Below are 26493 nucleotides of genomic sequence, written 5' to 3' on the forward strand. Positions count from 1 at the left end.
ACTGTGGAAGGTCATATCAACACAGCTGACAGAGTCCTGCCAAAGGAAAAACATATATCATCTACACCAAATCAAATTATGCTGCTGCAGTCTGCAAAAGTTCAAAAATCAACGCACTGATCCATGAAATACATAGGGTATTTAACAGACCTCAGATTATAAAAAGACAATTTAGTAACAACTAGCATTTATCCCTTATAATTCTTGGCTTTACTGTTCAGTTTTTGGCTAAGGAACCCTCAGTATGGAGTCTGTACGTCATACCTTATGTCTGTATTGTGTTTTGCCATATGTTCCAAGTATCTACTACGTTCTGAAGACATTTAGAACACTGAAGCAGATTACCATTTTAACAGAATAATCTCAGGATTAAGAATTCCTGCTTTGTGCAGCTGTGGTGGGACTTGTTAATGCACACTTTATTTATTCACAGCTTGGATTCTCTTGCCTAATTTTTGTACTATAGGATATACACCCCCATCTGTTGAAGAATATTCCTTTATCTAGTGTTGAGTTCTTTAGTTCTTTCCTTGTTTCTATCAGGACGTAGTCTTCTTACCTGAGATGGCAACCTTTCCTTTGCAGGGCACTCGATCATCAAGCAAACCAGAATCTGAGGGGCTACAGGGCAAACAAGAAAAAGATACAGCAAATTAACTTGAAAGTCAATTAAAACAACTTTTTCACACTAAAGAAACAATCCATGAATATTTAAAATTCTAACACAGGAAACAGACGGGAAGATTTCTCAGAACTTGATGATGACAAAAGTAAACATATTTTCGTAAATATTCACATTCCACAAATAACCATATTTATCTGCATCTGAATTGGTGTTTGTGAAACAAACATCTTTTAAATCTTACACATCCTTATTTGTAGCTGTCTTTAATGGCTGTCTGGCAGTTTACTCCACAGGATTGCATGTACAAGCTACCAACACCTTTGCCCTGAGTCCTGGATTTTATTATTTCAGCAGTTGTCTACTGTGTGACTTTCAGCAAGGCATTTAATCAAACACTGTTTTCCCACAATCACTGAAAAGAAGATTGTGTGTCTAGTGAGTCTGCACAATTAACAAATAAGTAAAACAAAAAAGATTTGTGCAGTGAAAGTGTCAGTTATATTTCACTATAGTCACAACAGTTAACCCCTAAACCATCTGAGCTGCTCACAATGTGGACTCACAACTGCAAATCAGTCTTACTGTTGAGCTCAGAATTAAGTTTTGCAGACAGCAGCCAACATGACTAATGATGGGAAACCCATTAGTCTTAACACATTTTATAAATGCCAACAAATTGTTTTTAATACTGTCTTTTACCTTTTTCATCAGAATAATACAGGACCCTCTAATATTCTCTGCTGCCTCTGAACACTTTAATGATGAAAGATCAACACAGATTTAGTCACAGCCTACTTCCTGAACTTTTGATGCCTACAACAGAATGTTACCATTAAAGAAAATAATATTTGACAACTACCTTCCTTATAATTTACTGTATAACGTCCAAATATTTACAGCATATCTCATTCGAATACAATTCCATTGTTAAACTAACTAATTAATCTTGTGACAAGAAAATAATCTAGAAAACAGAAAAAATGAAGGCAAACAAAATTTAAAATTCTTTCTTAATTGATACGTTCATAGGTGTTTACTAGGCTAATGAACACAAGGGCCTTTTTAAGCCTAGCTGTACATCCCAAATCTCTGACAAGTTTTGATACCCTTGATAAGTGTAAGCACGGGTTTGGGAGATAAAACATTTACAAGCAGAGTCCTGGGACATGAACCATTTACAGGTTGTCTGTGTCCATTAGAGACATAGGTGCCAAACCATGATGAATTTCCTGTTCCCCATCCAGTTGTCCAAGTTGCACTTGATCTGGGTTAGGAAGGAACTCCTTTCCTACTGAACTGAAAAGAAAACCCCACCTGTACCCCTTACGTGGACTACCTAGAAGTGCTTCGCTCAGCCTCACAGTCTTATAAGCCTAGTGCTGTGAATCAGGCTGCCCCCCTATTTAACAAGATAACAACAAAAAAGAAATTCCTACTGAACTGAAAAGAAAACCCCACCTGTACCCCTTACGTGGACTACCTGGAAGTGCTTCGCTCAGCCTCACAGTGTAGGTGATATCCTACATTTTTACAGGTTTAACTATATAGTAGTGAGTGCTTTGGGTAACCTATTTGTAAGGGCCAGCACACCTGCGAACCTACCCGAGGCCGTCCATTCCCCCCTTTTTAATCTTCTCTGCCTTATCTCCGATCAAGCTTTGTGAATTAGTGTAATTCCCCTCATAGGCCACTAGATGGTAGCAAAACACCAGGCTTTAAAATTTGTATTCTATACTCCTAGCTGAACTCCTCCAGCTCTAACACCTACCTCCAGCTATTCCTGTAGGATCTTTACATCCTGATATCCCCCCCTCTCCTAGAAAGGCATAAAACAGGGTTTTACTTTTTTATATCAACAGTACTTCATCTAGCTAGCTCATTCTTTCTGTCTTTTAATTACTCCTGTTTCTTGGCTTTTTACTAAATACCTTCTCCCCTTAAACCTAGAACTAAGGACACCCTTTACATTTCTTGTTTGGAAAGTAATTAAAGAAAGTACCACTTACCTACTCTAAGCTGTATAAATCTCAGTCTCACTGAATAACTGATTACCTCTCAGCTTCTCTCAGCTCTACATATCTCCTTACCTGCACTCTTTTTCACTTCCTGTTAAAAGACCTGTCCAATCCCTCTAGGTAGTTTGTACTCCCCCCCCTCCTCTGCCCGGTACTTCCTGCCGCCCACCCCCTCTCTTCCCTAGTATCTATCCCAAACCTATAAATATAGGTTAGGACTTGTGGCGCCATTTTTAAATCCCTCTCCCTTAGCAGACCTACTCCTAGTCCTCCGCATGGTGTGCGGTCAGTAAGTGAGCATTTTTTGAATTTGCTGTGCTATACTTATGTGTTCTATTGATTTACAGACTTTCTGTTAGCTGAACAGACATTATCTACCTATAATCAGTGTTGACTTTACTTTGGTAAAACGCTATGTTATCCAGGTTCTGAGCGTATTTCACCCACGTGGCATGTACTGTGTATTTGAGCGTTTATGATGTATTTAGTGTAGAAATAGAGCTGTTATAATTTTTTTTTTTTTGATTTCATGCTGTTTGTACGACCAACTGCTCAAATGCTGGTTCTCTTTAACTCAGCTTGACTCGCTGAGATCACGCACCTATCTTACGCAGTGGCAAACGGATAAATAATACTAAAATTGTATAACAGAAAGTTTTTTTTTCTTCGTAGCGGTAATTCCAGTCGCTACCTAGAGAGCTGTTTGTACCCTATATTTACTTGCTTATTTGCCTCCTTTAGATGTGTTTGGCCCCAATGTGCTGATATTTTAGTACTCTATCAGTCACATGTAACGTTGTTTTACTAGTTATAATTATAGCCCACTTTATAAAGTGCTCAGGCATAGAGCGCTAATTATATATGCTTATTTGCCTCCTTTAAATGCAATTGGTCACAATTAGCTAATATTTACAACTCTTTCAGACTCATGCAACGATGTTTTACTAGTTACACTTATAGCCCACTTTAAAAAGTGCTCGGGCATAGAGCACTAACTATTTTATCTCTTGTGTTAGAAACCAGATTCTTTCCCCAAGTACAAAGACGTGATTTTTGCTATCTGGGCAACTATCTCTTATTTACTTTGATCTGCTTGATGCAACTTTGACATAAATTAATTGGACGCAGTATTTTACAAGAGGGAAACTTAATATAGCTATTTATTAGCCTAATTACTGGTATTTCTGAGTTGTTTTTAGTCTGTAAATTAACTTAGCTATTAGTTAATCACCCTAGCCATTCCTCACCTCTTGCAATGTCCTACTAATGTTAATTTAATCTGGTTATATTAGAACCTGCTCAGGTTGATATTATGTGGATTATGACCCTAAATTCCTAGGTACAGGAAATTACCCTAGAGTTGCATACTACTTGTACATTTTAGTTGTTGTTTATCTAATACAGTGCTTTTGTAATCTGTATGTGAATGTTGTATTTAACTGTTAATCTGCTCTGTTATCTTCTTTATCTCAGATCCTAAAGTGAATACTGGTTAGTTGAAGAAAGTTGTAGCGGGCTAATGTTTTTTTATGTGCCCCACAATATTATTTTTTTTCCCCAAGAATCTATATGATGTTTTTCTGTGTCTAGTCTACCTTGCTTCTTTACATTCCACTCAGTTACTGACTTGCACTCCTCCCCACCATTTCTCTTCCCAAATTTTTGAAAAGACTGTAATCTAATTTGCCAATTTTTATTTATTTGTCTCTATCTCTTTTTTCAGCTTATAAGCCTAGAGCTGTGACTCAAGCTGCCCCCCTATTTAACAAGATAACAACAAAAAAGAAATTCCTACTGAACTGAAAAGAAAACCCCACCTGTAACCCTTACGTGGACTACCTAGAAGTGCTTCACTCAGCCTCACAGTGTAGGTGATATCCTACATTTTTACAGGTTTAACTATATAGTGGTGAGTGCTTTGGATAACCTATTTGTAAGGGCCAGCATACCTGCGGACCTACCCCGAGGCCGTCCATTCCCCCCTTTTTTAATATTCTCTGCCTTATCTCCGATCAAGCTTTGTGAATTAGTGTAATTCCCCTCATAGGCCACAAGATGGTAGCAAAACACCAGGCTTTAAAATTTGTATTCTGTACTTCTAGCTGAACTCCATCAGCTCTAACACCTACCTCCAGCTATTCCTGTAGGATCTTTACATCCTGATATCCCCCCCTCCCCTAGAAAGGCATAAAACAGGGTTTTACTTTCTTATATCAACAGTACTTCATCTAGATAGCTCATTCTTTCTGTCTCTTAATTACTCCTGTTTCTGGGCTTTTTACTAAATACCTACTCCCCTTATATCTAGAACTAAGGACACCCTTTACATTTCTTGTTTGGAAAGTAATTAAACTGCCGCTTACCTACTCTAAGCTGTATAAATCTCAGCCTCACTGAATAACTAATTACCTCTCAGCTTCTCTCAGCTGTAACCTGCTCTGTTTGCCCTGCAAGCTCACTCCGCTCCCCTACCCTACCCCCAATTCCCACCCACCCCCAGAGGTCCTAAACTTATACTCCATTAACCACACCTACTCTCCTAACCATCCAATCTAATACTTCTACCAATCTATATAATTTCACAACACCCCACCTATTTCACACTTCCCACACCTCCTACATCCAGTACCGCCTTCTAAACCTCTTAAAATATTTCTATACCTATCTCTGCTTCACCACAAGCAACTTTATAATACCCTTACTTTTCCTTAGTCTTTCTTTCCCTGTTCCTGCTATAGGTATACAAGAAACTCTCTAAAATATGTCCTCAACAACTAAACCTATCCTAACCAAATCTATAATACTATTTACTCTCTTATCTATTCTCACCTCTGCCTATCTTTTCACCTCCATTAATCAAGTTAATCATGACTACTTCAACTACTCTCCTAAACAAACAGCTAGTCATAACTACACCTTTACCCATTTTCAAATAAATACCACATCCACACCCTGCTACCTGCTAGCCAAATATCATCGACTTACTCATATTAAATTCAATAATACAACTGTAAAAAAACTAAAATACCTAACCAGCTTCCTTAACTACCCATCTTCTGCCCTAAAAACTCCTACTTTAAAAGATGGTGACATCCACCCTAACCCAGGCCCAACTAACATTCCAACTTTTACAACTCCTTCTACTACTCCCCCCACCCTAACTACCCAAAACTGTCTCTCAAATTATTTACTTTTAGGTCATCTCAATATCCGAAATATAAATAATACAATTGCCCATCTCCATGCCCTCCTTGATAGTCATTCTTTTCATATCCTCTGCCTCACAGAAATCTGGTTAAGACCTGCAACTAAAGATAATGAAATAATCCCCCCAAGTTACAATATATTGAGACTGGACCGCATAAAATGTAGGGGTGGGGGTGTAGCACTACTGTATAAATCCACTCTACAAATCTCCTCCATACCCTATAACCCACCTCAGGGCAGTAAAGCCGAAGTTCTTATCTCCTGAATTCAACTAAACACTTCCAAAGCCCTTTATATTATCTGCATCTACCTACCCCCTGGTAATAATATCTCTATAATAGAAGACATTCTAAGCTAGGTATCAACTTCTTACCCACAAGAAACCATTATACTTGGTGACTTTAATACTGACTGGAAATGTGTAAATACAGATAATCCTACATCTCATATTAATCTTCATGGCTTTAGTCAAACTATCACCACCACCACTAGACATAACAAACCCAACAACAAAGAGAGTATCTTAGATTGGATACCTATTAATAAACAACAACAAATATACAAGGTAGGAACTCTACCAGATGACTTAAGTGATCATATGCTAACTTACATTATAAGACAAAAGAATGACATCCCAAACACCCCTACTTATAGAATCTCTCGAACCAACAAACATTTTAACCCTGTATTATTACAAAATGAACTTAATGCCTGTAACTGGTACCCGCTTAAAACTCTCCCTCTTGAGCAGGCTGTCAAATATTTAAACTCTAAATTCTTAACTATCCTTGATGAGCATGCTTCTGAACGTTCTATCAGAATGAAGTCCAAACCTGCCCCCTGGCTTTCAAAAGAAACTAGACAACTCATATTGCTTAGGAATAAATCTTGGACCAAGTGGAGGGCATCCAAAAATATCTCTGAGCAACAAACATTTAGACAGCTAAGGAATACTACTAAAAAAGCCATACTTACTGACAAAAAAAACTACTACTGTAAACTACAGCAATCTCACCATAACAACCCAAAAAAATTCTGGTCTAGCGTTAATAGACTCCTTCACCCAGGGCACTCCAGCACACCACACCCTCTAGGGTCGGAAAACAATACTTCCCTTCAAACTGCGAATGCCTTGAATACCTTCTTTACAGACACCATAAAATTTCTAGCCTGTCAACTGTCCACAAACAACTCTAATCCCCTAACCACTTTACCTAATACTTTCCCTGCATTCCAAATACAACACATCGCTACCTCATACATCCAAAAACTTATACATAAACTTAAGCCATGTACCCTTCTGCAGACCAAATACCATCTGAATACCTGCAAAAAGCAGCTACAGCAGTTGTGTATCCTGTATCCATCCTTATAAACAGAACCATAAATGAAGGAACAATCCCAGACATCTGGAAAATCTCCCACATTATCCCTCTACATAAAGGCAGAAACTCCAATGAGTATTCCAACTACAGGCCTATAGCTCTCTTATCACTCTTAGCTAAAGTTATGGAAAAATGCATTCACCATCAACTAATTAACCACCTAAACCAACATAATATACTAGCTAACTGTCAACATGGTTTCAGGCCATTTCATAGTACCACCACAGCCCTCCTATCTTTCACTGACTCTATCAATAAAAACCGTAACAACAACATCCTCTCATCAGCACTCTTTACTGATCTGTCAAAAGCCTTTGACATGGTCAGCCACCCCCTACTCCTAAAAACTCTTGAATCCCTTGCTCTTGACACCAAGGCTGTTTTCTGGTTTAAGCCCTACCTTAACAATAGGCAACAAGCAGTCCTTTGGGAGAACAAACTATCTTCCCACCTGCCTGTCTCCCTTGGAGTACCTCAGGGCTCCATTCTCAGTCCACTTGTATTCTCAGTATTCATCAACGACCTTTACTTAGCAATCCCTCAAGCTACCTGCATACAATATGCAGATGATTCCACGCTCATATGTTCTGCCAACTCCACATCTGAACTACAATCTCTAACCCAAACAGTATTCAACACAGTCGAGGCATGGTTTCTAAATCGTTGCCCCCTCCTGAATGCCAAAAAAAACCAAGCTCTTACTCTTCACACCTAACAGTAAGTCCCCCCCATCAATTTCTTAATCAAATCAAATAATGGCACCATTATAACCCCAGACTGTACCACCAAACTTTTAGGAGTCTTAATTGACAATAAGCTCACATTTGACAATCATATAAATAATACAATAAAAGCCATAAATAGAAAATTGGGCTCCCTACAAAGAATAAAACCCTTCTTAATACCAACAGCCAGAACTACAATTGCCCACTCTCATCTAATCTCCACTCTTCTTTATGCTTCCTCCATTTATACCAACCTAAAGAAAAATAATCTCACTAAACTAACTCCTATAACAATATTGCCAGGTTTGCCACTGGGAACCATTCAGAACTCACCAGTGTCTGAACCTAAAGCAGCTAGATTGGTTTGAACTAAAAAAACATTGTGATGCTTTCCCAACTTATCATTGTTCATAGGACATTCTACCAACCTAACAACACACCAATACTCTCTAACCTTATTACCAGCTATGCAAACCTCAATTCCTTACGCTCTTCCACTAAACTACTAGCTAGCATTAGCACGTCTAATAACTTGGCAGGTGACTCCTTGTTTTCTAATACTGCTGGAAAATATTGGAACATGTTGCCATCAGATCTAACGGTACTTCCCTCCTCCCCACTCTTTAAGCAAAGGCTGAAGCAACATCTTAAAACTCACTGGTTATGCCCTTGCTGTTACCCTGACTAATTGCCTGCATTCTCTTTTGCTTTTTTTCTCTATCCTGCCTCCCCTTACCTTTTATCACTACATATCCCTGGGTAGCATTAACTATCTGAAATTATTGTTGCAAATAGGAGATGAATTATACTGCGAACATATTGTAAATAACCTCTCATATCTTCATTTGAAAGAGTATCTTGTTCCTTTTAAAGTTTCTTTCTTTTTTTTTTTTGTGTTTCATAATTGGCATACTTTCTCTCTAGCCAAGGCTCTGTAATTATTTTTAACTAATTTTTGTGTAAATAATTTATTTTGAATATGGTAGTTGCTTAAACAGTATAACTTTGTAATTACTGCTCTCTCATCTTATTTTGTCTTACATTTTTATCTTATAATTCTGCTTTATAAACGTTTAAATGTCACTGTGGAGCTTTTCTCCCCGGGCCTCCACTGAAAATGGAAATATATCCAGTTGGACTAGCCCGGTTAACAAATGCAAAATAAAATAAAAAATAAATAAACTCTGCTTCACATGGATGGGGAGCCTGTTCCACAGATGGGGTAGTCTCTGGGATAAACACCTGTCTCACCAGCAGGTCCTATTTATATCACAGGCAAGGTTTAAGTCTTTAGAACAGATAATTCTGGTGCTGTTTGTTTTGTGGATATGCAGGAGGTCCATCAGAGTGGGGTATGGCAATACCTTGCATGCCAGGCATAGATCTCCCCTCAAAAGCCTGTAGGAGACCGAATATAGGAATATGGCCTTGAGACAGTCTGCATAGGACATTTTGCTTACACCCTGTATTATTTTAGTGAAGAACATTTGTGGACATTCCAATTGTTGGATATGCCTGGTAAGGTACATACCAAAGGGAGCATTGTACTCAATGACAGGTCTGATGAATGCCGAATACAGTGGAACAATGACTTCTATGGATTTAGATGCCATACCCTTGTTTATAAGTTGCGCAGCATAGAATGATTTCCTCATTACTGTAGAAACATGATGGTTAAAGAATAGATTACTATCTATGAGTCCCTAACTACTGGGTCAATTCTAAGGGGTGTGTTGTCAATATGATAGCCACCAAGGGTGGATGACTTCCCAAAGGATACAACTATGCATTTCTTGGCATTTAGTTTTAGTTCATGGTTCTGACACCAGTTGTTTGTCTGAGTTAGCCCCTCCTGGAGAACATTTGTGTCAGTGTAGGATTCAATGACTGCTCCTAATTTGCAATCATCTACAAATTTTGTCAGACAGAGACCAGTGATATTGGCTTTGACTTCAGAGAAGTAAATGCCGAAAAGAAGTGGTCCAAGGACTGATCCCTGAGGTACTCCACTTGTGAATGGCCTCTTTGTAGAGGTGGATTCCCCAATTCTAACTTTCTGTGTCCTGTCTGTGTGCCAGCTGGCTATCCACATGGTGACATATGAGTTTGTGCCTAACCTCTTGAGTTTGTCAACAATGCCAGAGTCAGTATTGTGTCAAATGCCTTGGGCAGGTCAAGATAGGCAGTGTGAACCATTTTTCCCTCATCCATTTCTTTGGTTACCTTCTCAAAGATGTCCACCAGGTTGAGTAGGCATGATCTGCCCTTGATGAAACCAAACTGGGATGGGTCCAGTATATGGAGATTTACTGTACTTCTACTGATCATTTCTATGACAATTCTTTCCATGGCTTTACATATAAGACTAGTGGGACTTATGGGTCTGTAGTTTCCAGGGTCTGTAGATGGCCCACCTTTGTGCAGAGGAATGACTGTTGCTGTTCTCCATTTATGAGGCATGGAGCCTGTTTGGAGGCTACAGTTAAATAGTAATTCCAGAGACCCTGACAGGTCATGTTTCATGCTATTTAGAAGGCAACGTGGGATATTGTCTGGGCACATTGATGTAGTATTCCTGGTCTCAGAGACAGCATTTAGGACCTGTTCCCTAGTGATAGCAGGGGGAGTTATATTTGATGGTATTTCCTGAGGGAAGGTTGAGAGGGAGAGAGGGGTAAAGTTGGAACTGAATTTATCAGCCAGGAGGTTTGCTAGATCTTCTGGCCCAGTACAGGTGGCTCTATTTACAATGAGCTCTGCATACAATTTATGTATTGCCTTTAAGATTGCAGACATAGCTAAAGAATGCCTTGTGGTTGTCCTTGGCCTGGGAGGCCAAATTGACCTCAAATTTGGCTTTGGTAGACTTTATTTGTCCTCTGAGCTGTTTGTTTAGTTTGATGAGACTGCTTTTATCCTGCTGGGTGCTGCACCTCCTAATATTTGCCATGATGATTTACTTCCTCCTGTTATACAGCCTATTGATTTTGTGATTCCACCAGGGTGGCTTATTTTTTGAGTTAGTTCTGTACTTCTTCCTGGTGGGTACAGCTGACTCTCTGCAGCTATTAACATGCTTGTAGAGGGTTTTTGTGAACAGTTCTGCATAGCAAATAATCTGTGAAACAGAGTCAAGTCATCTCCTGAGGTTCCTGGAGCACTGCAAGATCATCAGAGACATATCCTTTGGTATTAGCAGAAATGCCTTGACAACTGCTGTGTTACAGAACACACAGGCTCTGAGAAATGGTGCTGCCTCAATAATGAAAAGGATGCACTAACAGTCAATGACCTACCTCTAAAGGTGACCACTAGCACAGTTAATTATAGGAAGTACATGCAGGAGCTACTAGTTGTCAAATAAGAAAGCATTTCACAGTGGCTAGATGTTCCCAATATTAGCCTACAAAATGTCAGAATTCTGAGTGACAGCTGTAAGACATCAATAACAAGGCATCTGAGTAGTTTGCCTTGCATCTACTTGCCATATATTTCACATATACGCTACTTTGTGTTAAAATGTAAATCCTTACTTTTCTGTGTTGCTGTGGAGATTATTTAAAACAACTTTGATCCTTGTTTTTACCGCTGTCATAGATGCTAGCTCATGACACTTCCAGCGAAACAGTTAGTACTTCTGCTTAGTAGGACAGGTGTAGCATTGTGGCAGAAAAGAAAGAAGGAAAACATTTCCTTCGTTCTGCAAAACTTGAATAGATTTTGAAGGGTGTCATTTTGGTCATGCATTTACTTACTTTCAGCACCTAACCTAAAAGAACTAATAGCTTTATTTCAACTCATAAAGATCTATCCTCTCTCAAACAACTCTGTGCATATAATTACATTTACCCACCACTATGAGCTAGCTACCTTGTATTTAAATATTTAACTCACTACAGCTAATTGCACACTGTATTGCACACTCTGAAATGTCAGTATATGTTCTGCACAAATCATTTTTTCTCCCTTTTTCCTTTGCAGCTTGCAATAGGTAACTTAATATTGTACTTTATTTGTTAATTGTAACATGCAAATTGTTATGTAAATTGTTAACTCTAATATGTTGGAACTTTTCTCCCAGGGCCTCCACTGAAAACGGGCTCTTCTCGGCCCAGTGGACTTCCCCGGTCATCAAACCTAAATAAATAAATAAATAATTTATCAATGCAAGTGCTTACCACAGACATGAGAGCTGCAAGATGGCTCACTGAATTAGCAGTCTCTAGCTTAGAGCACCAAGGTTCAAGACTAACCTATGGTCACTTTCTGTGGCCATCTACATGTTCTTTCTGTATCTATGCATGTTTTTTCCAGGTACTCCAGTTTCTTACTACCTCCTCAAACCATTCTGGTTAATTAGCTGTTCTAAGTAATACATGCATATTGCATTTGACCTTGCTTCTCTGAGCATGCTCATGGCTGAAAAGGGTGAGGCATACCTCTCAAATGTTCAGATTTTTGCAGAATGTCCAGACTTTTGCCATTAAATTTTGGTTTGTCCCTTATAAAATTTGTGGTTTTCTGGCAAATCATTGAGGATTGATGTCACTAAATAATAATAGACATTTCAATCAGCTTTCATATCATTCAGAATTTTTTTTTCATATTATCAACTTTTCAAATTCATAAAAGTAATATTTAAAAATTGTCCCTATTTGTTGGACTCTGTACCCCCATTATTTTTGACTTTGTCCAGATTTCTTGCTTTTGCAAGTTGAGAGGTATTGGGACAGGCATTATCTAGTTAATTTATCTAGCTAACAAATAAAAAATATACATATGTTTACTTGTATAAGTAAATACATACCTGATCACTTGCACCACTCCCTTTAATTCATATCTGTCTATACTCTAGTTGCACTCCTACAGCATTTACCCTCTCCACTAACTTGCCAGACCATGACTTGTGTCCTCACTTTCTGATAAATCACTAGGTTTTATAGTCGGTCAGTAATGCCATTTATTAGAGTTTCAAAGTTTATATTGTTCAAATGTTTAGAAAATGCATGTTGATGCAAACCATGTTGCTCTGTTAACGTTTTAATTGAATTAGGCTGCTTTGCCTTGTATCTGTCTCCAGTTTTGCAGGACATCTCTAATTTTGCTGATGTTTATGCCTTGTTCCTCGTTAACATTTTTCCTGGTAAATCTCTAAGAATCACTGTCATACAATGATTATAGTCATTACAGTTTCATAGTTTTTACTGATCAGAGTATGCACCTCCATGCAATACATACCGTTCCATTAGCATTTTAAGTGATTTGGAGTTGCCTGGCACTTATGTTAATGAACTGCTTCCTGTACTCAAAGGTAGTAAGTGTGAGTCCTTAACCTCTATATGCCTACCTTGTGACTTTAGACAAGTCACTTAGCCAGGCACTACTTACTTCTAAGTCACCCTAAGGGGCACTTTGCCCGTTGTATTTAACTGGTGAACAAATATATAAAATAATATTTAAAATTTGTCCTTTTTTGTTCCCCATTAATTTTGACTTTATCCAGAATTCTTTAGCAAAGAAATTGAGAAATATTTTTTGTCTTTTCCATACAAAATTAGTGGCTTTTTGCAAATTGTTGCAAATTGTGGTGATTTTGTTCCTTTTTATGATTCTTGAGATGAGAAGCTGAGATGGCAGAGGGGAGTTGCATGATTCTGACATCAGTGAGCTGAGATACATTTCTGAACCATTATTCATGAATTTATTCATTCACCTGGTCTCAAGCAACTATCCAAGTTATGCAAGTATACAAGTGGCTGTAATTGATGGGCATGTGTGTGTGTGTGTGTGTGTGTGTGTGTGTGTGTGTGTGTGTGTGTGTGTGTGTGTGTGTGTGTGTGTGTATGCATAAAGGCCAAAGGTCAAAGTATTGGCAAAGTAGTCAGCAGAATGAAGCAATACATGAAATGGGGAGAAAAGGCTAAAGTTGTTTGTCTCTGAATATTTGTAACTAGAGATACCAAGAGAGAACTTGATAATAATTTGCTTATTTTTTATTTTATTTATTTATGTATTCCTTCATTTCTTATTTTTGTGAGATCCTGGACCTCTTCAACTTACTCTCTAGTCTCTACTGTTGAAGAGCTGAGCATATGGCAAAACAATATATTACAACTGCTGTAAAATGTATTTGTCTTATGTTGTTATCTTTCGGCTTTTCCCAGTTAGGGGTTGCCACAGCGGAACTCCAGTCCGCTAATGATTGGCAGCAGATTTTCATGAACGCCGAGGTGCCAGCTCGATGTCCAACCTTCAACGAAGGCTCGCCTTTTTACGCATGTCTTTTGAATGCCCACCCAACCACGGGGAGGACATGCAGACAAATAGTGTAAAAGGAAAATTTGTACTTTGTAACCAAATGACTATTCTGGCAAGCAAACAGAATCCTAGAGTATAAAGGCCATAGTTAACAATGGTGTGAGCTGCCTTCCTAGTTGTAATTAAATGTCACGTTTTACCCTTTTGTTCCAGATTGTGTAAGATAGTACAGTATTCTCCATTTTGAAGATGGACGGTTGACTATGGCTGTAGCTTCTTTAATTCTTTTGCTTGTTGATGTTATTGATGGTATGCTATTCATTATGTTGTAACCCTGCTCCTTCCTGTAATTGCTTGATGCTTACAGGAGTGGATTGTGTGTTTTTTTTTTTTTTTTTGGTGGGGGGCTGTTTAGTTTGCCCATCTAGGGCTTTCTACTTTTGCAACTTGAGTTGTTTATCCCAAGAGTATGTAATAGTTGAAGAGATGGATATGTGGTAAAACAAGTATAAATAAACATTTTAACCATGTTGAAAGTTCTTTCCCTAGTTGTTAGTAAACGTACCACATTTTTCTCATTTGTTCCACCTTATGAGAGGCTGTATACCTTTCCATATTTTGAGGATGGAAAGCTGACTATGACTGCAGTTTCATCCATTCTTTTGCTTGTTGGTGTTAACGAATGTTACTGTAATGTCAAATCACAGAAACTGTCTGCCTCAGCTTAACAATATAAGCATGTGTAGTTTTAATTATCTCAATCATTAGAACTGCCAGGTCTTAAAGTCTTCTTCTGAAACTTGTCTTAGACAGTTATAATAATTATATAATAATAATAATATAATAATTTTCAGAAAATCATAACTACATCATTTAAAATCCCATGCATCCAAAAAAATATCCAAATACTGGAATGGGTTATTGTGACCAGCCATTCCTTTTTGATTGCTATTTCGATTGTTCAACTGTCCCTATTTTTGCAGAATGGCCCTCATTTTGCTTCAAATATTTTTTCTGTCCCTCTTAACATTTTCGATGTACTGATAAATCAGTCATGATTACAAATGGTTAATAATGCCAGTCACTAGAGTTTTATACTTATTATTGCTCAAAAGTGTATGCTGTTCTATTAAATTAGAGTAATATTTAAAAATTGTTCGTAATTTTATCCCCCACCCACATCATTTTTGGCTTTCTCCAAAATGTAGACCAAATAGGTTAAGAAGTATGGTGCTACCGTAAAACATTCAGATCTAAATAATTCCTACTTGAGTTATTTCAGCAAGCCAGAAACTATACTAGGTGGTCCATGTTGTTGCGTTTGCTTGGTACATGTTTTGTCTTTATCAGTACTGTTTTCCTTGGAAGGTGACTAGAAAACTGATGTTCATTTGCAGTATTGGTAGCACAATGGGTAACATACTCATCTTTGCTAGAGAAGGCTGTGTGTTCTATTCCCACACCACATACTTGAACTAATTTTCTAATAATGACACAGCAGTGTAGCATAAGATGGTACTGCACTCCTGGGTGTACCATCTTTCAGGTGAGACATTAAACTGAGTCTCTAGCTGCCTGAGTTGATAGTAGCTTAAGTGAATGTCAAAGATCCCGTAGGACTTATCAAAAACAGTAGTGGAAATTCCCTAGTGTCCAGGCCAAAATGTCTCCCTAGTCAGTATGAATACTATTTCAGTTATGAAATCTACCTTCAGTCTGCCCTGAAAGGAGGCCATTGGCCTAGTGGGACTAACCTGGTCAACAAAATGTATAAATAAATTACTGTTGCCACTATATCTCAGTTATTTCATTATATCTTTGCACTCTACTTTAATTTATGTATGTATTATGCATGTATGTGTGTATTTATTTATTTATCCTTTGTTAATGAAGTTAGTCCCATAGACTAATAGCCTCTATTCAGGGGAGACCTGAGGTGGTATTTATATTACCTGGTGGAATTTGGCCAATGCATCAGGGAACTTCAACAAGTGTCACAGTATATTTTACATCAACCTTAGCTAAATGGGGCCTCAGTTTAACATCTCATCCAAAGGACAACACTTTCAGGAGGACAGCCACCCCCTTATAATGCACTGCAGTGTCAGCAATCAATCTGCATTGCGTGGGAGGAAAACTCACAGCCTTCTACGTCAGTGAGCTACCTATTGTGTCATTGATGTACCAGAATCATTTAGTGGTTATGATTATTCTATCTTGGTGGACGTGCCACTGAAAGTTATCTTGGAATTGCTTTTTGGAATTGCTTTTTTTCAGCATCTTCCTCTTGATTTGTGCTCTCATAGCATCCCTTCCTCTAACAGGTGTTACAAATTTTCAAAAAAATAAAAAATAAAAAAGTAAATGAACTAGATGAACTACATGTTTTACGGCTTCCAGTTTTTAGACCACGTGCTGAAGACTCTCTTCCTCATTCTTCCTGAGATATCAAAACAATCATAGTAATCCATGAGCTGTTAACTGAACACTCTTCCTTCTTTGAAGGACTTTTAACAGACATGTAATCTGCTTTACTATTCTCCATTGTCTGCAGTAGAAAGATATGGGTTTCAGTGTTGGCAAATTGTGCTGTATTTGTTTAAAAAATATTTGCACAGAAATGTCTTTGTGTATGATATTATCCTAACACTGTTTTACGAGTAGTTACACCCTTGACTTATTGCAGTGTAGCATGCCAGCAAGTCATCCAAACCACAATCCTTGAGCGGGGCAAATTAGTATTTTTTCTGTGCTGTGAACATTGCCAAAATTTGCAAGATTGGAGTAGATTATGGGTAAGCTGTTACCATGTATCATGTATCATTATTCTATACATTATTAGTATGGTGGGTTTTTTTCCATGTCCTATGTGTCCCACCAGAAAGCCACTGTGCCTCTATTGTGCCCCAGCAAGCAAAGGAATTTGGGGCTTCCACTGCCTGGTTGTCCTATACTTCCATTTCTTCTCAGACCTTCCCTCTTCTGCATCCATCATCATGTAATGAATGGGCTTATTTATTTATTTATTGACATCCATCATCATGTAATGAATGGGCTTATTTATTTACTTTTTATTTATTTTACTAGTAAGTGCACTGGAAAGTACAGTTGTGTACACTTACCATAAATGTAGATGTTCGAGTGCATTTACTGTTGCAGTCATTACATTTGGATAAACCTGCTGGCAGGTTGCCCTCAGCCAGCCTGAATTCCAAAGCCTTGGGTCCTGCATCGGTTGCTATCGCCCCTTCCCTGATGTCAGGTCATCAGGGGTATAAACGAAGCAGCTGATGCCATTTTCTTTAGTTTTTCTTGCCCCAGATGTCAGGTGCCCCCCCAAAAGGGTAGCCAAAATTTATATATGTATAATTACATGCACCAATATAAAATGTACCTTCATCTACAAGCAAATACACCACATAGGCTGTATAAATCAGAGAAGGAAAGAGAAGGGGTATGGCCGGTGGGTAACCTGGACTGCAACAGTAAATACACTCGAACATCTACATTTATGGTAAGTGTACACAACTGTAAGATGTTCTTCGTGTTTCACTGTTGCAGTCATTACATTTGGGTACAGTTCCAAAGCTAAGGTTGGGAGGCTGGAGCTAAACAGCATTAGGAGCGGCTATGAGGCCCTGCAGAACTGCAGTGGCAAAGCCTGCCCTGGATTTAGAGTAGAACGGCAGATGATAGTGCTTTGTAAAGGTGTGCACTGAACTCCAAGTAGCAGCCTCTAAAATGTCCTTGGTAGGTACTCCCCTGAGAAAGGCTGCTGAAGTGGCTGCATCTCTGATTGAGTGTGGCCTAATGCCCTTAGGTACTGGCTTGCCATGGTGTACATAGCAGAAACGAATGCAGTGGCCTATCCACTTTGAAATAGTCTGCTTTGAGATAGCCTTTCCTTGTGATCCTGCAGCATATGTCACTAGTAATTACTCTGTCTTTCTGAAAACTTTGGTTCTGTCCAAGTAGAATCTAAGCTGTCTGTGTACATCCAAAGCATGCAGAATTCTCTCCCTCTTCTTCTGTGGATTTGTTTAAAAGGTTGGCAGGTGAATAGTTTGGTTGAGAGCCACACTGGACACCACCTTAGGCATAAATGTTGGGTTTGTCCTCAGAGAGACCCTGTCTGGATAAAACATTATAAAAGGTTCCACAGCCATGAGTGCCTGTAGCTCTGAAACTCGTCTTGCAGAAGTTATTGCTACCATCTTGCAGAAGTTATTGCTAGGAGCAGAGCTGTTTTTGAAGATAAAAACTTAATTTCAGCAGTAGCAGCTGGCTCAAAAGGAGACAGGATGAGTTTTTCCAAGACATAGTTGAGGTCCCATGCAAGCATTGGTGATCTCCTTGGAGGTCTTCATTTTTTGGCTCCTCTGAGGTACTGCTTTAGTAAGGGATGAGAAAAGATTGGTGGCTCTACAGTGTAATGAGCTGAAATAGCAGGGGCATGAATTTTAATAGATGAAAAAGAAAGGCCTTTGTCCAGCATCTCAGTTAAGTTATTGCAAAATCTGAGGAATATTTGGCACAGCTGTATCAGTTCCTTGTGCCTCGTTCCAAGCACAGAATCTCTTCCATTTTCCAGCATAAGATTTTCTAGTACTAGGCCTTCTGGCTTCCAAAATGACATCCATCACAGCTTTACTGAGAGATGTGTTTTGTATGACTACATTATTCACCATGGTGTCAAGTTTAAAGTTCTGAGTTGGCTGTGCAGGATCTGACTGTTTTGCTGGGACAGTAGATGAGGTATTTGAGGTAAGGTCCAACCTGGACATTGAGACAAGCTCCTTAGTATTGGATACCAGTACTTTCGGGGCCAGTCTGGGGCAATCAGTATCATCTTTGGCTTCTCTTGTCTGACCTTTAGGAGTACCTTGGGGAAGAGAGGCAGAGGGGGAAATGCATATACTGATAGGTTTTTCCAGCTGAAAGATAGGGCGTCCACTTTCCATGCTTGTCTGTGATAAATCCTTGTGCAGAATCTTTTTAGTTGGTAGTTGTGAGGGGAGGCAAATAGATCTATGTCCGGGCATCCCCATTGCTTTGTTATCATGCTGAAGACTTGTGGATCTAGGTGCCACTCGTGGGGATCCATGAGGTTTCTGCATAGTTCGTCTGCCAGAGTATTTTTCCTTCCTGGTAGGAATTGTGCCTGCAGATGTACTTGGTAAGTCAGTGCTGTGTCCCACAAAGTCATGGCTAGTCTGCAAAGGGGGTAAGAATGTGTGCCCCCCTGCTTGTTTATATACCACATGATGTGGTGTTGTCTGTCTTTATCAGTAGTTTTCCTGGATGAAGTAGGTCCTTGAAGGCTGTCAGGGCATTTTGAACTGCTAGCATCTCTTTTTGATTGATATGCAGATGCATTTGGTTTGAGGACCATGTGCCCTGAATGCATCTTCCTGCCATGTGGGCCCCCAGGCATAATCTGATGCATCTGTTGTTAGTGTCTGCCTGGCTAGGGGTAATGTGAATGGCTGTCCCTTGTTTTGGTGACAAGCCTTTGCCCACCATCGAAACTCCTGTTGTAGGCAGGGAATGAGAGAAATCATTGTTTCCAGGCTGTGCCAATGTTGAGTCCAAACACTTTTTAGGTACCATTGAAGTTTCCTCATATGCAGTCTTGCATATGGAATTAGTAGGATGCAGGATGCCATGAAGCCCAAAGCCTGCAGAATTTTTCTTGCAGATAACTGTGCCTTTGTTGCCAACATTTTGAAATAGGTAGTCAGTTGCCTTTGTTTGTCTGGTGTGAGATAAGCCATCTGGGCAGTTGTATTTAAGCTTGCACCCAGGAATATTATCTCTTGAGAGGGTACTAGTTTTGATTTCTTTTCATTGACTGTGTACCCTAGGCATGTTAGAAGTCTTTTCACAAATGCCAGATGCTGTAGAAGAATGTCCTTGTTCTCTGCTTGAATTAGACAGTCATCCAAGTAAAGATATATTTGTATTCCTCTTTGTCTGCAGAATGCAATTACTGGTGCCAGGCCCTTTGTAAAGACCCTGGGCGCAGTAGATAAGCCAAAGAGCAGTGCAGAGAATTGGTAATGCATTGAGCCAGCCTTGAAGCTGAGGTATCTTCTGTATATTTGTCTGATTGGGACATGCAGGTATGCCTCTTTTAGGTCTAAAGTCACAAGCCAAGCATTCTTGCCCAGCATGGGCAGAAGCTGCTGCAAAGTCAACATCTTGAATTTTGGTATATCCAGAAATTTGTTCAAAATAGATAGGTCCAGTATTGTCCTCCAGGCCTTGTCCTTTCTGGGTACCAAGAACAGTCTTGAGTAAAATCCTTGTCCCTGCTCTTGCTCTGGAACTTGTTGAATGGGCCCCATGTCCATGAGGGATGACACTTGTTTTTGTGCCTCTGCCCATTGATTTTTTGGCAGATCTGGCCAGCCGTTTGCCTTTGGCAGGGTATGGAAATGGAACTTGTAGCCTTGTGACACTATGTTTAGAACCCACTTGTCCTGGGTTATAATGTGCCAATTTTGAGAAAAAAGTGCGAATTTTCCCCCCAAGGGTGCTGCCAGGAGATAAGTGCTTGGTGCAGGCAGGGGGAAGTCATTGGGACTGTTTCCTGTATGGTTGTGATTTGTCTTCTACAACTTTGGAGGTAGAAGCCCCCCATTGCTTTGGGCGGTACGAGCCTTGCTCCTGGGATCTGCCTCTAGAGCATCTGGATCTGCCCCTTTGAGGTCTGTCTGACACAGGAAAGGACCAATTGTTTGTTGGCCAGTGTCTATTAAACCTAGGTGGCTGTACTTGTAAAAAATCTTTGACCGTTTGCATGGATTTAGCTTTGTCCTCCATTTTCTTTAACACCTCTTCCGCCTTAACACCAAACAAATTATCATGCTGTAAAGATGCATCTAATAATTTAGCTTTAACGTGATCAGGCAGATTTTGTTCCTTTAACCAAGCATGCCTCATAATCACAGAACCTGTGACTGTGGCCATGCAGGAGACCTCTAAAGAATCAAAACCACATTGCAAAGTATGCTTTCCAACTTGTTCAGCTGCATGCAATATATCCTGCATTTCTTTATTTTCTGCACATTCAGAGTTTAACAACATTTTCTGTTTAAGTAATGCCATGACATGTTGCTGATATTTGAGCATATGAAACTGACAGTTTAAGGCCCTTATAGCCAAGGTAGTGGATGTGTAAACCTTTTCCCCATCTATCCAGTGCCCTGGAATCTCTGTCAGAGGGAGTAGGGTTTTTTGCAGCGGAAGCCTTAACTCCTTTGGGACCCTGAGAAATAGTTTCTGGGTCTGCAGCAGGGTTTTTAAAAAAGGAATTTATGAGAGTCAGGAACCCTGTAATATCTGTCAGGCTTAACAGGAGCTGGAGATAAGGAGTCAGGGGTAAGACTAGACTCCAAAAACACATCATCTACAATGTCTAACACAGGTGGGATGGCTAGTGGCTTGTGTTGAGTTAGCAAAAGGAAATCCCTGAGCCTCTTTTTAGATTCTGAAAACTCTTAGGTTCATAGGTTCATAGGTTCATACTAGGCTATCTGCCCAAGGGCATTTATAAGCCTAGCCCATAGTTATTTGGCTTTCGCCACCCCTTTAGTTTGAATAAAACTATGCCTATTATTTTGCTGTGCCTCTGTCAAGCCGTGACACTGAAGTAATCCCTGGGGTATATCTGCGATCTCCCATCCATTGGTCAAGATTCCTCTTGAACAAGGCCAGCAAGGTGCTCTGCCTCACATGTACCGGGATTTTGTTCCACAGCATAGGGAGTCTCTGGGTGATGAATCTGTCCCTCCAGCACGTTCTATTAATAACCGTGTCAAGGTTTAAGTCTCCCGCCCTTGTGGTTCTGAGGGATATAGATTTTTTGAGGTGAAGCATATTCATCAAATCTGGGTTTGACATGGCCTTATATGTCAGGCACAGGTCACCTCTGAGCAAGCGGTATGAGACTGAATAGAGCTGGAGTTCTTTCAGTCGGGCAGCATAAGACATATTATTGAGACCCTTTATCCTTTTGGTGAGGAACTTTTGGGGCCTTTCCAGCTGCTGCAGGTGTCGGGTCAGATACATTCCGAATGGGGCATTGTACTCAATCATAGGTCTAATGAGTGATGAGTACAGGGGGAACAATGACCTCCCTTGATCTAGATGTGAATCCCTTCATGATCAGGTGGGCAATGTAGAAGGTTTTCCTAACTACTTTAGCAACATGAGTGTCAAACGAAAGGCTACTGTCAACCTGGGTCCCCAGATCCCTGATGACTTCTTCTGTGCTCAGTGGATTGCCACCTATATGGCAGCTAGGGGTAACCTTATTTTTCCCGAAGGGTATGACTATACATTTCTTGGCATTTAACTTTAGGCCATGGCTCTGGCACCAGTTATCCGTTTCTGTGAGGCCCTTCTGAAGGATATCTGTGTCAGATGTGTTTTCGACTATGGCGCCCAGTTTGCAGTCATCTGCAAACTTTGTCAGCCATAACCCTCCTGCGTTTGCTTGTACTTCAGAAAAGTAGATGCCGAACAAGAGTGGACCCAGGACTGAGCCCTGTGGGACACCACTTGTGGCAGGCTTTGAGTCTGACATGGCTCCAGCAACTCTGACCCTGTGGGTTCTGTCACTTAGCCAGTTTGCAACCCATCTTGTGATGTATGGGTTTACATTCAAGCTGATGAGTTTTTCGATGATACCTGAGTGGGGTATTGTGTCAAGGCCTTTGCCAGGTCAAGGTAGGCTGTATGGACTGCCTTTCCTCATCAATGGCCTTGGTGACTGTCTCGAAAAAGTCAACGAAGTTTAAAAGGCATGATCTGCCTTTGACAAAGCCAAACTGGGTTGGATCCAAAGTCTGCAAGTTCCCTATGTCTTTATTTATGAGTTCCATTATGATCCTCTCCATGGCTTTGCAGATAAGGCTTGTCAAGCTAATGGGATGGTAATTTCCAGGGTCGGTGGAGGCACCGCCTTGTGAAGTGGGACCACAGTCGCCGCGCCACTCCTTGGACGTATCCTGAGGTGAGGCTAAGATTAAACAGCTGTCCTAACTGCGGGTTTAATTCCTCATTGAGTTCGTGGAGCACACAACCGGGGACACCATCCATGGATGCTGTGTTTTTTGCTTTGGAGAGAGCAGTTCTCACCTGGGCGTTGGAGATGTTTGGGTGGCTACAATCCTCTGGTATAGATATCTCTCCTTTGAGGGGGTTTGCACTGAACCTGTCAGCCAGTATGTTGGCAATGTGTGTAGGTTCAGTAATCTTCACATCATTTTGAACTAATTCTGAGCATATCTGGGAGTTTCCTCCTAGGTTTCTAACATAGCTAAAGAAGGCCTTATGATTGTCTTTTGAGTCCTTGGCGATTTTTCTCTCAAAATTTGCCTTGGATGATTTTATGAGAGCTCTTAGTTTTTTACTTATAATGATCAAAGGTGTCTTACCTTTCAAGGATTTTGCTCTATCTTGTAGTAGCTTCCTCCTTTTGTTGTAGAGCTTGTTTATGGCTGGGGTCCACCAGACTGGAATCTTGCCTTTGGTACAAAGAGTCTTAGTTTTGTTTGGGATTGCCTGATCCATGCAGTCCTGTAGGTGCTGGTAGAAGGCATTTGTAAGTGATTCAGCGGTTTGAGTAATGTTTACCACTGGCTCAGGGGCCTTAAAGGAGACCACACTAGTTTTTAGAAGTGTGAAGTCGGCTTTTGAGAAGTTTTTCACTGTGGTCTTTTTTATTTCAGGTGGGGGCGGGATGAGGACCTCCAGCGAGATTAGTTTATGATCTGATCTCACCAGTGAGGGGTATACTTCTGGTGTTGAACATTGTGATCCCATGTTCGTGATGATGAGATTAAGTATGTTTTCTCCTCTTGTGGGGATGGTGACTAGTTGTTCCATGGCATTTGAGTTTATGAACTCCAGGAACCTTTGGGCTAGAGTGTTTGGCTCTCCCAGTGGAAATGCTTCCTCATGGTATGTAAGGTTTCCCCAAAAGAATAGTCCTCTGGAGGAGAAGCTGAAGGTATAGATTCTTCAGCATCAGAATCCTCATTGGGGGAAGAGAATATTCCTGATCAGAAGAGGAATCAGAAGAAATGGAAACCTGATCTGAAGATTCATAGTCAGTCTCCTGCCTAGGCCTCTTATCAGGAGGGGGATGGGATCCCCTGATCAAGGTAATCAAGTCTTCGGCCATTTTGAGCATCTGTTTTTTTGGGCATAGAGGCCTGACCACGTGGCTCTTGAGTTTGTTTCTTTGCTTTGGAATGTGCTTTAGTCTTTGCCTTTGAAGCTGAAGTTTTTTGATGTAAAAATGTTTAGGTCTGAATACACCCTCAGAAGCCGGTGCCTGCTGAGCGGCACCGGACCCATCTGAAGGGATAATATCCGAGGTTCCAATACCTTGAGATTACAGTGGCATGGCCGACTCCACGTGGGAGTCAGTAGTGGCCTGCGACTCTTAAAGTAGCAGGCATCAGGGGCTGTGAAAGCGCCTCACTGAGGACCGGCAAACTGGCGACTGGCTTAGGAGAAGCTTCGTCGTCTGTTTTGGGCCTCGGTTGTCTATCTCTTTCCTTTTCTTTGCGTTTTTTGTGAACTCCGGTAGTCAGATGGCTATCCAATGACATTTTTGGATAATTAAACCGGCGTCCAAAATAGTTTCATACCGACGCTTAATAATGCATTGTTAAATCTAGCACAAAACCGACAACCAGAAACGTTGTGATCAGGGCCTAGGCAAGGAATAGAGTAAGAATGAAAATCCTTATGAGGTATTTGCTTCCCACAAGAAATACAATTATTAACTTTTTCTGACATCAGTCTGGAGCAAGAAAAAAGTTTCCCCAATGGGGTACTTAGCTTTATTGAAGACTTTGGATCTGAAACTCTAACACAAAAATCTCAGAGGAGTCAGCAGACTGGCACTTGCGAACTGCTTCTACTTCGGGCACCGTGCGGCAAGAAAGACTAAAGAAAATGGCGTCGGCTGCTTCTTTTATATCCCTGATGACCTGACGTCAGGGAAGGGGCGACAGCAGCTGATACAGGACCTAAGACTTTGGAATTCAGGCCGGCTGAGGGCACCCTGCCAGCAGGATTACCCAAATTTAATGACTGCAACAGTGAAACATGAAGAACATAATTTTTTTTTTGTCATCAACTATTTCCAAAACAAAGCCAGTGCAAATGAATAAAGCCCTGGCTACAGGCCAGAAGTCCCAAATTCAGTTAGAGACTTGGGTGCTTAGCAGTAATAGATGGAGAGGGTGGACATGCCCATCCTTGATGGAATTGTAGGGTGGAGCAGGATGAACATAGCCACCATCCCCTGAAGGAGGGCTGAGGATGCAATAAGCATTTTGTTCATGGGATTTCAGCTAACCAACCTACAATCAGGTGACAGCCCTCGTTAGAGTATGCAGATGTGTAAGCAGTCACAGGGGAGGTCTATTGAGAGTTCCCGTGGTGATGTGGGTAGCCAGGTCCCTTTGCCCAGGGATAGGATTAGTGATTCATACACAAACGCTGTCATTGCCAGTCCCCATGGTCTGCATGTGTGATGGTCCTTTGAACAGCTGTCACCCTAGTAGATCCGGGGACTCCCCATCACTAGGAAATAAATATGCTCTAATCTGATAGAGGAGGCTTAATATTCAGCAAGCAGGGGGGGGGGGGGCAAAGACAGAAAAAAAAAGGAAGTCAACAGGTACAAGAGTAAGACAGTTGAGGGATACAGATTTTACTTTCCATTCATCATTTTGGAAGGAAAAATGCCTAAGTGTAACAATATTAATCACAACAGATATCCTCCTGAAAAATAGCAAAAAAGTAATATCAGAGTAGTACTAACATTACCATTCATTAAACAGAAAGGATTTTAGTCTTGTTAGAAAAGCAGTCAATGTGGACTGTTCAAGTACAATTTCACATATACAGCTGTCCAGATCAAGTTAATGACCTTCAGGAAAACAGACTGTAGTAATTCTATGTTGCATGTTGATAATTCCTACCACACACACACACACATATTTATATATATATATATATATATATATATATATATATATATATATATATATATATATATCTACATACAGGTGTACTGATTAATGTCAAAAAAGGCCCAAATATCTGCCATCAAAATCTTGACCACACAATGTCAACTGCTACTGTGTCTGTGCTGTTCAATAGCCGCAACACATGCAAAATTTTAGACATAAAAAACAAATTAATAGATTGCGTCTTGCAGAGGGGCAAGCTCCCCCTGTGCACCTCCCACT

The 26493-nt window shown here is 40.2% G+C and overlaps 1 protein-coding gene across 4 annotated transcripts in view; it reads right to left on the reverse strand.

The window, feature by feature from the left end:
- RTKN (rhotekin) overlaps positions 1–26493 on the reverse strand; it is a 1021076-nt gene that overhangs the window by 317093 nt on the left and 677490 nt on the right. For all 4 annotated transcript variants that reach the window (XM_044064015.1, XM_044064017.1, XM_044064016.1 and 1 more), the window contains exon 3: positions 560–621. In XM_044064015.1, the coding sequence (XP_043919950.1) occupies positions 560–621 (62 nt within the window). The remainder of the gene's footprint in view (positions 1–559; positions 622–26493) is intronic.

Source organism: Protopterus annectens, chromosome 2.part2 (assembly GCF_019279795.1).
Source record: "Protopterus annectens isolate FY-2018-M chromosome 2.part2, PAN1.0, whole genome shotgun sequence".
NCBI classification, from domain to species: domain Eukaryota; kingdom Metazoa; phylum Chordata; order Ceratodontiformes; family Protopteridae; genus Protopterus; species Protopterus annectens.